Source organism: Macaca fascicularis, chromosome 4 (genome assembly GCF_037993035.2).
Source record: "Macaca fascicularis isolate 582-1 chromosome 4, T2T-MFA8v1.1".
Lineage (NCBI taxonomy): Eukaryota > Metazoa > Chordata > Mammalia > Primates > Cercopithecidae > Macaca > Macaca fascicularis.
In genome coordinates, this window is record NC_088378.1 from 161,398,871 (window position 1) to 161,415,157 (window position 16,287).

General features: G+C 40.3%; 1 protein-coding gene across 3 annotated transcripts in view; it reads right to left on the reverse strand.

Moving 5' to 3' along the window:
* TMEM170B (transmembrane protein 170B) overlaps window positions 1-15,715 on the reverse strand; it is a 43,787-nt gene extending 28,072 nt beyond the window's left edge. For 2 of the 3 annotated variants that reach the window (XM_065544424.1, XM_005554035.4), the window contains exon 1: window positions 15,059-15,715. In XM_065544424.1, coding sequence (XP_065400496.1) covers window positions 15,059-15,378 — 320 coding nt within the window. In that variant the 5' untranslated portion in view covers window positions 15,379-15,715. Of the gene's footprint in view, window positions 1-7,183; window positions 7,377-15,058 lie in introns of all 3 variants that reach the window. The other variant, XR_012434245.1, reaches the window with a different exon arrangement.
* Window positions 15,716-16,287: the final 572 nt, after the last annotated feature.

The following is a 16,287-nucleotide window of genomic DNA, read 5'->3' on the forward strand; positions in this document are numbered from 1 at the left end:
AATAGTGCCCATCTTAAAATTCATGGCGATACTGTTTATTACCCACTTAAACTAAAATACCCTTTTGCTTGCTAATTATATAATTTCAAACTGTAAATAACAATAGCCATAATTAAATAGAAGACGATCCTTAGAAAAACAGGTTTTTAACTAAAACCAATCAAAATATCATTTGCTTTAAAGAAATCAGGTTAAAGCTATTTAAAATAGTTCAAAAATTGCTCTATATTTAAGCCACAGCACTATCTTCCTAAAAGATGCCATTCAATTTGTTCTTCCCCATAACTGATTAACTGAATAATTAATCAATTATAATTCCAGTGATTTTTACTCAGATAAAAAGTGTCAAAATCTGAAGCTAGTATGAAATTATAACAGTAACTATACAATGGTTTTAATTGTTATTATGTGCCCTCAAGCATCTTAAATTATATGTATCATACAAAAAAATATTTTTTTTGATTCATGGTTTTTTGAATCACTGACCTAAAAAATCTTCTCAATGAAGAATAAAATGTTTTACAATCTCATGATATAATATTTCCATGGGATATTTATACTAAGTACTGAACATTAAACTTTTTACACCGATGAGCATAACTTGTAATGAAATTCTCAATATAATACATTCCTGAAACTAAATATAAATAGGTGACCAAATGAATGACAGATCAGGAAATACAAGCATAACCAGGAAAACTGCAAATAATGCAAAGTAAAGTCACAGTAATCACACCTTAAATATCATTCTGACTAATTGTAAGGAAGTAATTATGCTGTACTGGGATTAAAAGAGAGAGAGAGAGAATTTCATAACTGGAAGGAATCTTTAAATATTGAATCAAGTTTCCTAAACCATATTTCAAGAAGGCCTAAGTCTAAGAGGTCAGAGGTGTTCAGAGAGCAAAGATTTTCTTGGTTCTAAACCTTACCCTACAAATAAGTATATTAAAAGTCTGAAGAAGTCCCACTTGAAAAAGAAAGTTGCTTAACTTGAAAGATTAAAGAAACAAGTTTATGTACAAATGCATACATTTTTCTTAACTCCTAGTAAAACTTCTAAACTTTTTTTCTTAACTCATAACATTTCTAGATCAGCTCTCCTTTAATCAATATGAAAACTGTTTACATTAGATAGTATTATAAGTGAGGAAACAGGCCTGGGAAATACATGACTTTCAAGGATTCTATTACTTCTTTAAAATCTTTATTTTTAGGAAAAAAAAAAAAATAGCGGAACTCCAATTACCCAAGAAGGGAGGTGGAAATTCCAATAGCTGCTCACCTAACATTTTTACATCAACATTTTTAACGTTTGATTCTCCCATATACTTCAGATTTAATATAACTAAAATGTTTAGAATTTTTAAGATACAGTAGACCCTTGGACAACACAGGTTTGCACTGCACGAGTCTGCATACATGTGGAATTTTTTTTTTCAATTAAACATGGAGCAAAAATACTCTCAGGATGCAAAACCCGCCTACAGGCAGGGTCGACTTTTCACATCCAGGGGTCCTGCAGGGCCACTGCAGGAGTTTGGTATACGCAGTGGTCCTAGAATCAATCCTCCATATATACTCTGAGACCAAAATAGACACCTCTTTATCAACTAAGACTGACCCTAAGATTAAGGAAGCAAAGTTACCTACAGGTCAAGGGTTCAGGGCCCAGGTGGCATGGCAAATTTCTAAAGTCCTATGGCTCTAAACTCCCTGACAATAGGAGCTATCAGACCACCCCTAACTGATTTACAACCCAGACCACAACTCTGATTAGACACAGGACCAGCCTTACAAACATTCTTTTCTGATAAGCAATTGTAGACCTTAAGCCAGTCTCTAACAGTTACAGCATGCCATAGAGACTGCGCACAGACTGCCTTTGCGTCCCAGAGTTCACCTTTTGATGTAGTCAAATTCTACCTTATTTTAATGCTAAAACCTTGCCCCAAAGTTAACACAGAATGTATGTTACACGTTTACCCACTGAGCATGCACTCAGCTCCTCTCATAAATATGTATAGCTTTTCCCCCAAACCTGCTGAATATGTATGACTCTATTGTGTAACACAAACTCTGAGAGGCAACAAAACCCAACTCAACTTCCCTTCTATGAAGAGAGTGTCTTCTGCACATGCACATGCACATGGCAGAGACTGTCTCCTCCTGGTTTGCAAATTGATACTGCTGATAAAACTATCCTTTCTACTACTCAGCCAGCCCAGGGGTCTTTTGGATGACAATACTGAGGGATAACTGTATTATAATTTAATAAGGATAATTTTCTATGGCTAATACCACATACAAATGAAGAAAACATTCTCAAAAGATAAATTTAATATAATCTGTTAAATGACAGTCACTTTTTTAAACAACTGGGTTATTATATGCTCTTAGAAATAAGTGAGTCATTTATACTGAATTTTAGTAAGTCTCAATCGCCCATATTGACTATTATACACCATAAGATAGCTATAAGTCTGTTACAAAAAAAACTTTTTTTAAAATCGGGTGTTCAAAACCCCTAAGCTCTCAATAACAAAATCTCCTCAAGAGTTGGTTTACAATGCAGCATCCTAGGCCTTGTTCTAAGATCCTAATTCCACATATATCGACTGGAGCCACGGATCTGTATGAAAAGCTCCAGGTGATTCTGATACGTAGGCCTGGAAACCACGACAGATTCAAGTAATTCATGGGTAGGGAGTGATAGAAGGAAAAAACTGTATAATGAAAATCCAGTTTCATGTTACTGATGAAAACATCTTTGCTATCCAAGGCACCCAAGAGCAGCAACATAATCATGTCCTGGTAGTACCAACCCACAGGCAGTTCACATCTCCTGCCTCTCTACCCTCCCAGAAACAGGTTCCTCCTCCACCCCCTACCTCTTCTTGTGCTGTCTTCACAATTCCATTGCCTGGTTCTTCTGAACTCAACAAGCCACAAAAGAACTACTCAATCTAAAGGTTAGCTTCTCCAGATCACTGAGCTCCTTACTGATGACTGACATTTTCACTTCTGTTCATCAGTGTTTACCACAGAGACTGGCATATAACTCATAATCAAGAAATATCAGGATTAATCCTTGAAAATGCTAGACTGTGCTATTTAAACATGATTCTACCTATCAAGACAGCTTTTTGCTTTTCTAACCACCTTGTTTTTACAGACACTTCATCCCCTCACCTGCTATGATGTCCCTAGTCTTCCCTTAGCCTCATTCCTTTCTCCCCATACCCACCTTTAACACTGTCTTAGCCAGTGTTGAGCAGGCCCCCAGGAGTCCCCACCACACCCTTGTGCAGTCTGCTCGCACAATGTTCCAGAGCTGGTCTGCGTATGACCAACAGAATACAGCAGACAGGATGGTGTATCACTTCCAAGATTAGGCTATCAAAGACTGTGGCTTCTGTTTTGGTTTCTCTTCCTGTGTGTTTGTATTCATGTGTGTGTGATCTCTCACTCTGAAAAAACCATGTTGTGAGTAGCCCTATGGAGAAGGCCTCCCACCGCCTGCCAAGAGCCACAGGAATGCACCTGGGAGCTGACCCCCCAGCCCCAGGTAAGTCTGCAGAGAATGCAGTAGTCCTGGCTGACAGCCTGACTGGACACAGTAAGACCCTGAGCCAGAACCAGCATTCCTGACCATCGGAGACTGTATGAGAAAATAAATGTGTCTTGTGTTAAGCTGCTGAATTTGGGTGTAATGTCATTCAGCAATAGATAACTAATACGAAGATGTGTAAGTTAATACTCAAGAATATAAGCTTCTTGCAAATAGTCACCATGTATTTATCTTTGTATCTCTGACATCACCATGTCCACTGTAAAGTTACTCAAATGTTTGCTCAACTGGACTGACAGTGGTAATTTTTCAAGTCACGGCTTAGATACTCTGTAAGCAAGGGCAAAATATTCTCTGCCTGTTTCCTCACTTTTAAAAACCGAATTAATAATAGTGTCTACCTTGTGGGATTATTGTGAGGCTCAAATGAAATAATACATGTAACATTCTTAGAACAATGCCCAACACATTAAAAGGTGTTAAAGAAATGTTAACTACTAAAAGTAAAATTTCTAAGAAGGAAATCACTTTCGTTCCTTAGTACTGAAACCCTGGGTATATATTTTTTTATATAAGAATCATAAAATCTGTCAGGGTAAAGTGTTGGTTTAAAAAAAAAAAAAAAAAAAGATGTGGCTGGGCACAGTGGCTCACGCCTGTAATCCCAGTACTTTGGGAGGCTGAAGCGGGTGGATCACCTAAGGTCAGGAGTTTGAGACCTGCCTGACCAACATGGTGAAATCACATCTCTATTAAAAATACAAAAAATTAGCCGGCCATGGTGGTGTGCACCTGTAATCTCAGCTACTCAGGAGGCTGAAGCAGGAGAATCACTTGAACCCAGGAGGCACAGCTTGCAGTGAGCCAAGATTGCGCCACGGTACTCCAGCCTGGGTGACAAAGCGAGACTCCGCTTCAAAAAAAAAGAAGAAATTATATAAGCCATGGCAGGATTATGAAAAAAAATTAGAGGCGGGGTACAGTGGATCGTGCCTGCAATCCTAGCATTTTGGGAGGCCAAGGCGGGCAGACTGCTTGAGTCTGGGAGTTTGAGACCAGCCTGGGAAACACAGTGAGACCCCGTCTTTATTTCTAAAAAGTTAGAAAACCTGATGTACATGTAAGTATATGGGATAACATATCAGATGAAGGGGAGTAATGGAGTATGTTAATAAGCTAATGTTAATTGATCTAGTAACCTACATTCCTCAAAACTATTTTCATTTTTTTCAAGTCCTACTACAACAAGTAGACAAATGCTCTTAGATTATATTTCATGATTATCATAACACAAGCAGCTGGACTCCAGTTAGAAATTGTGTTCTTCCTATTTGCATAAAGTTTGATGAAAAAAGTCTGTTTCTTTCAAGGCTTAATCTACTTAGCTAAAGTCAGGAAATGGAATGTGACAGTCTAATGAGGCGTCCTTTAAATGTGTTGCTACTGCCACTGTTTACTCTATGATTATTTTATTGTGCATGTAGTCATTAAAAACATAAAATTAACTTATCACACTTGATATAATCACATATATTAAATAATAAATTATATGCTCACTTTATAGAAAATTAGATGCATGCAAAATGCTTTATAAAGTGTCTGATACATAGTGAGGGTTCAATAAATATAGCCACCAGTAGAATTATTCATCTGATACTATAGTAAGTTCAACACGCTACACTCTCTGGGCTCTCCTCTTACCTCTGACCACTCTTAATTCCAATTTCCTTCCTTAGTTTCAATTCTTTGTCCCCATCCCTACCTCCTCCCTCTTCTGTTTAGGTTTCTTTTCCATAGAAAATATATCCCTAGAAATTGTGACTCCTCTTCATGAACTATCTTACTTTCTTAGACCTTCCTTTCAATCACTAAGCAAAGATAAATATATTTTATTATCATAGTTAATATTAAAGAATCAAAATTATAACTCAAGCAGTCCCAATACTTATCCAGAAAATGGTTCAGATCTAAGAAATGTCATGTGGACCTTGCACTTGGTATTGCTAGAGGATATGAATTTATGATTCAAAAATAATGAGACAGAAATTAAGAAAATAAAAACTTAATGACAAATGGTAAAAACAAAAAACAATCTCTAATGACAATTTTGGTTTTTAAAAATTATAGCATCTTCATTCTCAATAAGATATACAGGTAAGCCTCCTAAGAAGTTAAATCCTATGAAGGACATATCATACTGGTACTTATTAATTGACTCTGTACCATCAAGGGTAAGGACTTTTCACATTTTTTTTTAAAAGTAAAATGGAGGTCTGACACAAATACTGAAAAGTAGCACATATCTTTAGGGCTACCTTTACAAAACATAAATAAACTCTAAGTAGACATTTGAGGTAACTTTACCTACTTAAACTCACCTCCTATAATAGGGCATCGAGGAAGAGGAACTTAACCTAATGGTAAGCTAGAATACAGAGTAACCCCGAGAGAAGCATGCCTGCTTGGGAATACTACTGAAGGAAGGTGCTGACTATACCAGTATGAATGTGAACAATTCCAAATACATATACCAAATATTCACTTTCTTTTATTTTTTTCTTTTGACTGACACTAAATATTAAAACAAAAACGGCTTAGCAACTATAATGCCTCAAAGGGAACTCTAATGTAGTATGTATATGTGCATGTGTATACACATCCTAAATATACATATATACAATACAATACTCCCCGTTTATCTGCAGTTTCACTTTCTGCAATTACAGTTACCCACTACTGACTGTTGTCTGAAAATAGATGAGTATAGTACAACACAGTATTTTGAGAGCGAGACCATATTCATATAACTTTTATTACAGTATATTGCTATATTGCTCTATTTTATTATTGTTGTTGTTAATCTCTGACTCTGCCTAAGTTCTAAGTTAAACTTTATCATAGGTATACACGTGTAGGAAAAAACAGTACAGGCATGTGTTGCTTAAGGACGGGGATACATTCTGAGAAATGTGTCATTTGGCCATGTCATTATTGTACAAACATTATACAGTGTACTTACACAAACCTAGATGGTAGAGCCCAACATATATTCCTTTGAGGCTATACGGTCTAGCCTATTGCTCCTAGGCAACAAACCTGTATAGCATGTTACTTTACTGAATACTGCAGGCAATTGTAAGACAATGGGAAGCATTTGTGTCTCTAAACATAGAAAAGGTTCAGTACAAATATGGCATAAAAGATTAACAAATGGGATATCTGTATGGGGAAGTTACCATGAATGGAGCTTGCAGGCCTGGAAGCTGCTCCAGGTGAAACTGTGAGTGAATGTGAAGGCCTCGGATGGACATTATCGTACACTGCTGTAGACTTTATAAACACTATGCACAGGCTACACTGAATTTACTTTTAAAATATTTTTTGTACTTCAATAATTAACCTTAGCTTACTGTAACTTTTTTACTTTATAAACTTTTAAGTTTTAACTTTTTAACTCTTTTCTAATCACATTTAGCTTAAAACACAAATATATTGTACAGCTGTATGAAAAATACTTTATATTCTTATTTTATAAGCTTTTTTCTACTTCTAAAACAAAAAAAATTTTTGTTAAAAACTAAGACCCAAACAGACATATTCGCCGAGGCCTACCACAGGGTCAGGATCATCAACATCACTGTCTTCCACCTCCACACCTTGTCTCGTGGAAAGTCTTCTGGGGCAATGACAGGCAGGGAGCTGTCATCTCCTAAGGTAACAATGTCTTCTTGTGGAATTGCTCCTGAAGGATCCGCCTGAGGCTGTTTTACAGTTTTGGGTTTTTTTTGGTAAGTAGGGGTACATTCTAAAATAACAATTAAAAATCTAGTAAATATATAAACCAGTAACACAGTTGTTTGTTACCAAGTATTATGTACTGTACATAACTACATATGCTCTACTTTTATACAACAGGCAGTACAGTAGGTCTGTTGACACCAGCATCACTATAAACATGTGAGTAATGTGTTGCACTATGACATTAGGACGGCCATGATCTCAGTAGGTGATAGAATTTTTTTAGCTCCATTCTGAAATTATGGGACCATCATCATATGAGGTCCTTCTTTGACTGGAAAGTTACATGGCACATGACTGTATATATGCAGTTCAGAAATATCCATGGTTTCAGGCATCCACTGGGGGTTTTAGAACATATTGCCCTTGAATAAAGGGGACTACTACTAGTACTACTACTACCACACACACACACACACACACACACACACACACACACACAGAGAGAGAGAGAGAGAGAGAGAGAGAGAGAGAGAGAGAGAAAGCCTTTTAGCCTTCATTCCAGGTTGAATTCCCAGCCTCCCAATGCTTATTACCAATAAAAAGAAGGGAACACCTGCCCCCACATTGGCTGCTGACACTGGGAGAGACCAGCCTGAAGCAGCCCTCATCTTTTTCCCACGGAGCAATTATCCCTTTCCTAACACCAGCCAAGTTTTGTATTTATACTGGGGTTTACAGACCCTGCCCTTTTCTAAATAAAAATTCTTCTCTAAACTCTTAGCAACCAAATTTGGGTCAGAACACTAAGATGGAAGCCAAAATAGTTAAAGAAAATAAAAGTAAAGCAAAAAAAAAAAATTAATTGTAGATTTTTTAAAAGTCTAGTTACCTAAAAAACTGTATATACAATATTGACTCTCGTTTTAGATTGGGGTTGGGAATTTAGAACATATTCAAAGAAATCTATTTGAGAAAGAAAGGAAGCTATTTATCTCCCTACTTTAGAAGCATATAACTGATACAGTTAAACAATTTAGGAATCTTGTGAAAAACGCACTTAAAGAAGTGATATATACAGAAAGATAATTTTGGCAATAGTTATTAAGTGATAGATATGGGGTTTCGAGGGATTAATATGCTCGATATGGAATCCCCATACAAGTGTCTCCAAGGTAGAGGAAATAAATAGCAGGCTGAACTTGGTGGGAGTTCTAAAACTGGCTAGATGATAAATATGGATCACTAGCTTTTACAAAGGCAATGGCAACTTAAAATTCAGAAAGCCTAATGTATTACATTTTCCAGTATATTTTATTTTCTGGACAAATTAGTTCCATTCATACATATTCAGGCTCGCTGATGCAAATACTTACCAGGGTACCCTTAAGTACAGGATGAATATCCCTTATCTGAAATGCTTGAGACCAGAAGGATTTCAGACTTCAGATTTCGGAATATTTTCATGCGATTTACTGATTCAGCATTCCTAACTTGAAAATCTGAAATCTGAAATGTTCTAGTATTTCCTTTGAGTGTCATGTTGGTGCTCAAAAAGTTTAGGGTTTTGGAGCATTTTGAATTTCGAAATTTCAGATTAGGAATGTTCAACCTGTACTGTAATATTTATTCTCTCTTGACCTGCCTGAGTTAACAAGCTATGTAGGAGAACAAGGAAAGGCAGAGAACAAATGGCCAGGAAACTCTGGTTCCAGTCCTGCCTCTGTCATTAAATAACTGATCTCAGCCATGTCACTTCACTGATGGAGTGATTATTTCAATATTTCTGAAATTAAGTCAGAGTTCTGGCTGTAAAATGTTAAGATGTTTGTAGTTCTCATGATTACTTTTTAAGAATTTATTTTTGTTAAAGTGGTACATAAACAAGACTACTTTCTAGCGGTCAGTCTCCAAGATAAAAAGGTCAGTATATTTTCCCACTTCACCCATTGGGATAATACAAAAAGTGAAGAATCACATCACATCTCTTTGTTTGTACATGGGAAAAAAACACTAGTGACAGCATATTTTCCTTTCATTTGGTATTTAATTAACCAGAATGCCTATTAAGCAAATTTGTGCAAATCCTTCACACAGTTATTTCTTAAATCCAAGTAGCCCTGGTTCTACACTACGCTCCTTTCTCTTAGTTTCATTTCCAAGTTTATAATGATGATAAAAATGCCTTCTGACTTAACAGTATGTGTTATCATATTATGAAAAAAGATAATGACTTTTTCATTTATTAGCTATCAGATCTAAGCAAGTTACTCTTTGCTTCAGTATCTGAATCTGTAAAATAAGAATAATCTCTCTCAGGATTGCTGAAAAGATTAAACAAAATACATGAAAACATTATACCCAGCACAGAAAACTACACTCAATAAGCATTTGCATGTTTTAAAGGTATGTATAAAAACGATTTACGGCCGGGCGCGGTGGCTCACGCCTGTAATCCCAGCACTTTGGGAGGCTGAGGCGGGCGGATCATGAGGTCAGGAGATCGAGACCATCCTGGCAAAAACGGTGAAACCCCGTCTCTACTATAAATACAAAAAAATTAGCCAGGCATGGTGGCGGGCACCTGTAGTCCCAGCTTCTAGGGAGGCTGAGGCAGAAGAATGGTGTGAACCTGGGAGGTGGCAGAGCTTGCAGTGAGCGGAGATCGCGCCACTGCACTCCAGCCTGGGCCACAGAGCCAGACATCGTCTCAAAAAAAAACAAAAAAACAAAAACAAAAACAAAACAAAAAAAACGATTTATACGAGTTGCTTAACACTTCATTCCTCTTAAACAGCATATTCACTCCAAGAGATGCAGCTGAGCAACAATGCAATGTAGAATGTTTAAATCATACAACTGTTAAAATTTTTAAAATTCACCTCAATAAACACGTATTTATCATTTACTATGTGCCAGGTACTATAATGCTAGGGTATAAGAATTCAAAGGTGAGGCAATGGATGGACCCTCAAAAAGCTCACAGTCTAGAATCGATAAATACAAATTATAACGTAATTGAAAAACATAAAAAAGGTATGTACAAAGAGCAGAAGCAGCAAGATAAAGCAAGAAACTCATTTTGCTTGAAGAAAGTAAGGAGGAAGTAGCTGAAGTAGCATGGTAAAGAAGAAAGAGGAGTCTAGAGGCAAAGACTTGGGTCTAAAGCCCAGCTCAGTCATATACTGGCTATAAGATTTGGGACAATTTAATTTACCTCTCTGAGTTTCCTTTTAAATGTACTTTGAAGAGTTACTCTGAAAATTAGAAATAATATATGTAAAGTGCCTAACACATAGTGGTCATTCAACAAATGACAGATGTTTCAGAAGTTGTGTTTACTTGCCTCTTTTTAGTAGACTAAATTGTAAATGGCACTGTAGGCAGCATCTGTTAACTAATGATTAAGATACACATGGGATCACTAAGGTCACTAGCATGGAGAAAGCCACAATGAATCCCATCAGAATATTACCACTTACAGACTGCCACTGTTGAGATGTGGTTCCTAACATGTTGTACACTCAACCACTAGTGAAACATATTTCTAATCTGGTTTTTTCTGCATTTTTACTCTGACGCCTAGAATTTTACATATTCAGACAATAGTTATTTCCTAGTAGAGGTTCCCATGTTCCTCGGTCCCACCGCAGTCCAAGTTTGGGATGTTCGGCATATCCTTTATGAAATGGCAAGGTCCAATGAGCAACTGGCAAGTATTAAGATCATATTGAAAGACAACTGGAGCTAACCTTGGATGAATAACTACAATTATCAGCTTCATGGCTGACTTGTGGAACTGGCGGCAATTATAATCATTAGAATCTTACTTATTTAAAAATATTGTTGAAGCTGGCCAGGAGTTAAGTTACATTTACATTTACTCTATGGCTCCCAAAGCTAACTTTCTCTAAAAGCCCTTTGATGAGCTAAGCCAGTGACTAACATCTACAGGCATACCTTGTTTTATTGTACTTCACTTTATTTTGGCTTTTACAAATGGTAACTTTGAGGCTACCCTGTGTCAAGCAAGTCTATCAGTACCATTTTTCCAACATCAGGTGCTCACTTGGTGTCACATTTTGATAATTCTCACAATATTTCAAATTTTATTATTGTATCTGTTATAGGGATCTGTGATAAGTGATCTTTGATGTTACTATTGTAATTGTCTGGGGGTGCGACAAACTGCGCCCATATAAGACAGGGAACTTACTCGATAAATCTTGTGTGTCTTCTCACTGCTCCACCAGCCAGCCATTCCCCAGTCTCTCTCCCTCTTCTCAGGCTTCCCTATTCCCTGAGATACAGTATTGAAATCAGGCCAGCTAATAACCCTACATTGGCCTCTAAGTGTTCAAGTGAAAAACAGAGTCAGATATCTCACTTTAAATCAAATGCTAGAGATGATAAAGCTTAGTGAGGAAGGCTCGTTCAAACATAAGTTAGGCTAAAAGCTAGGCCTCTTGTACCAAACAGCCAAGTTGCAAATGCAAAGAAAAGTTCTTAAAGGAAATTAAAAGTGTTACACTAGTGAACACACAAATGATAAGAAAGCAAAACAGACTGCTCTCTGATATGAAGAAAGTTTGAGTGGTCTAAATAGAAGACGAAACCAGCTACAACACTCCCTTAAGCCAAAGCCTCATCCACAAAAAGGCCCCAACTCTCTTCAATTCCGTGAGGAAGCTGCAAAAGAAAGTTTGATACTAGCAGATGTCGGATCTTGAGATTTAACAAAAGACACCTCTATATCATAAAAGTGCCAGATGAAGCAGCAAATGCTGACGTAGAAGCACAAATTATCCAGATGATCTAGCTAACTGATGAAGGTGGCTACCCCAAACAACAGATATTCCATGTAGATGAAACAGTCTTATATCAGAAGAAGATGCCATTTAGGACTTGCATAGTTAGAGAGAAGTCAATGCCTGACTTCAAAGCTTCAAAGGACAGGCTGACTCTTTTTAGGAGCTAATGCAGCTGGTGACTTTATATTAAAGCCAACGCTCATTTACCATTCTCGCGCCCTTGAGAATTAAGCTAAATCTACTCTGGCTGCACCCTATAAATGAAACAAAAAAGCCTGGATGACAGTACATCAGTTTATAGCATGGCCCACTGAATATGTGAAGCCCGCTGTTGCAAACTGCTCAGAAAAAAAGATTCCTTTCATTCTAATGAGTATTTTCTTCACTGACAATGTACCTGGTCAACGAAGAGCTGTGATGGAGATGTCCAACTAGATCAATGTTGTTTTCATGCCTGCTAATACAACATTCATTCTGCAGACCATGGATCAAAGTGATTCTGACTTTCTAGTCTTATTATTTAAGAAACACACTGTGTAAGAAAGCTAAAACTGCCAGAGATAGTGATTCCTCTGATGGATCTGAGCAAAGGAAATTGAAAACCTTTTGGAAAGGAGTCACCATTCTACGTGCCATTAAGAACAATCGTGACTCATGAGAAGAGGTCCAAATATCAACTTTCATAGGAGTTGGAAAGCAATTAACTCCATTCCTCATGGATGACTTTGAGGGGATCAATACTTCAGTGGAGGAAGTAACCACAGGTGTAGTTGAAATAGCAAGATAACTACAATTAGAAGTGGAGTCTGAAGATGTGACTGAATTGCTGCAATCTCATGATAAAGTTTGAATGGATGAGGAGTTGCTTCTTAGGGATGAGCAAAGAAAGTGGTTTCTTGAGATGGAATCTACTATTGGTGAAGATTATGTGAACACCAGTGAAATGACAACAAAGGATTTAGACTATTACATAAACTCGGTGGATAAAGCCGCAGCAGGGTTTGAAAGGATTGACTCCAATTCTGAAAGTTCTACTGTGGGTAAAATGCTATCAAACAGCATCCCATGCTACAGAGAAATCTTTCATGAAAGGAAGAGTCTATTGCTCTTCCTTAGTGGCAAACTTCATTGTTTTAAGACACTGCTGTCATCCCAATCTCCAGCAATCATCACCTTGATCAGTCAGCAGTCATTAACACAAAGGCAAGATCCTCCACCAGGAAAAAGGTAACATCCTTGCTGAAGACTCAGATGATCATTAGCATTTTTCAGCAATAAAGTATTTTTAAATTAACGTCTGTACTTTTTTTTCAAACAATGCTATTGCACATTTAAAGACTACAGGTAAAATGTAACTTTTACATGCACTAGGAAAACAAAAAATTCATTTGACTCACTTTATTGCAATATTTGCTTTCTTGCAGTGTTCTGGAACTAAACCTGCAATATTTCCAAGGTATGCCTGCACGAATATATGTTAAGTCCCTACTTTTCATTTGACTTCAACAAAAATTGGTACAGTTCAAATACCAAACAGTGGATAAATGCAAGAAAAATCAGAAGTAAGATAAAGCAGTCTACTTCTAAATTCAATTGAATCATGAGATGATCTTTATGTCCATTTAGTTTTCCAGAATTATAACAATATGCTCCTTACCGGCAATCAACACGTACAGTCAGTCTGTTTCAAGTTAAATAACCACAGCTTAAAAGTGAGGATAGCATCAAGCAATCCAGAATCTACTTTAACTGTATAGTTTCTATTCAAAGAAACCAGTGTCCTTCAAGTTGTCTTTTGTGGTATATAATTCCATAAAATTCTTCTATGAATGTATTCTATACCATGCCAGACTTTATATCTGTTATATATGTGAACACATGTTATATTTGTAAAATACTCATAACACTCTTAACCAGTTTGACAAAATGCATTTTGAAATACTAACGTTCTATTGAAATTAACTGCCTTACACATTTTCAAGAATTAAATCCTGAGTATGTTTTTAAGAATTTTTTTTCTCTGAAAAGCAGGCACTGAGGAGTCACCAAATCGCAACTGAATCTCTTTCTCGTAAATTCTACTTTAGAGAATAATTTTTAAATTCGGAACTCAACGTATAACGTAAGCATTTCCACACAACAAAACCAGAAGTTTCTTCATAAAGCAAATCTACAGACTGAATAAAAATATTGTGTGTATTATCACCCACTTTTACAAACAGAAATTGATGTTGTAAGGCCAATTCCTGACAGCCTTAATAAATGAACGGAAATACACAAAATTATCAAAAGTCTCAGAAGCAGCAGCTGGAGGCCTGAGGGAAAGAGACAGACAGACAAAAGGAAATGGGAGGAGAAGGAGATATATGAAGCTAACATGCTTAGACTGCACTAGACCTTAGCTCAGCCCCGATCCACTGTAATTTGCTCAGTTATCTACATCGCCCAAAAAAATTAGCGGTTGAAAAGCAAATCGACCATTGTGGGCAGTGATTTTAGGTCCTACATTTGGCTTGAGACTTGCCAGAAAGAAAAAGAGCTAAATCAGAAAAAGATGTAAATAGCAAGAAGCGATGTGTGTGGAAGGGGGAGGGGAAGAGGGTAATGGAATAAAAGCGAACCGCGCTCAAGTCTCAGCACTAAAGCTACTCCGCGCTTACTACAGAGGCCGGGCCGCCGCCGGGAGCTCTCCCAGCGCAGGGCAGGAGCGGGGGTCGCGGATGCTCACCCCGCGACTCAGGGAAGGGGGTGGCGGGCGCCGGCGCCCCCAGGACACGCGCGGAGTGGCTCCAATTAACACCTTCCTCGCCGTGACCTGGAGCTCCGAGCGGGGCGCGCACGGGGGTGGGGCGGCGAGGAGCGTGTCCCCTCCCCGGGAAGGAGAAGACAGGAGAGGGGAGGACCGCATCCCCGTCACCAGCCCAGGCGCGTCAATTACCCGTGAGGTTCCTCAGCACCGTCCCGTGGGCCCAGAGGCTCAGGACCTGCTGCACCGACAGGTTGATCATGGAGTGGTCGCCCCCCTCCGCCTTCATCTTCCCCGAGGGGCGCCCGCCGCCCTCTCCTCGGGTGCCGGGCGGCGGCGGCGGCTGCGAGGCTTGGGGGGCGGCGGCGGGTGCGCGGCTCCTCCAGGCCGCCGCCGCCGGTGGAGGCTGCGGGACGCCGGGCCGGGCGCTGCTGCTGCTGCAGCCGGAGGTCCTCCGTGGGGCGGCCGCTCAGCGAGTCTCCCAGGCAGCCCCCTCCCCGCCGGGGAGACATTGAGGACGGCGGACGGAGGAGGGAGGGGAGGGGGCCGGGCGCCGTCCCCGCGCGGCCGGACTCGGGGCGGAGGAGGCCGCCGCCGCGCCCTCTCAGGGGCAGCGCCGCGCCGCGGGGGCCGGACACGCGAGGAGGCCGAGGTCACGCCGGGAGGCCGGTGCTGACGGGCAGCCGGCAGGTGCAGCCCCCGACAGGGCCCAGCTCATCGCCGCCGGAGGACGAAGAGACGCGGGACCGGCCGGAGGCTGCGGCAGCACCTGCCGCCCGCCTGCCCGCCCTCGGGTCGCCGACACTCGAGGAACCGCCCCCTCCACCCGCAGCCGGCGGCGGGCCGCTCGTGCGCGCGCGCGCGCGCGCCTCTCAGCGCCGGTCCCTCCTCCCCTACCCGCCCCGGAGCCGCTGCGCATGCTCACTCCCCCGCTCCCCGCGACCCGCCGCCCTCCGACAGCCAGTCGGCCCCAAAGCCCTCCTCCTCGTTCTCCCCTCGCGCTCCAGCTCGCGTGGCTGACAGCGCCGAGCGTCGGCCCGCAGTGGGGCGGAGGGAAGTGCGGTCTACGTCACTGGCGCCACCGCCGGGCCTTACTGCTGATTGGGCGCTCCAAGGGAACCGCCTCCACACCCCCCACCCCCGGACCCCGGGCGCGCGCCCTGGGAGACCTGGAGACCTGGAGCCCTCGCCCTGGCCCTGCTGGGTGCGCGCTGTGCGGGCGGCGTGGGCGGTGCGCGCGGTGCAGGAGCCCGCGCTGCAGGGGCAGCCCTGACCCAAGGTGGGGCTGCTGAACTCGGTGAGGTGGATGCTGTGACAGTTCACATTTTTGCCTTAAAATGTAATGCTTTTGGTAAAGATGCTTACGTGTAACTTTTTAAAAGGTATAAATATCTCAGCATTTAGGTGTATTAATTTGCGGG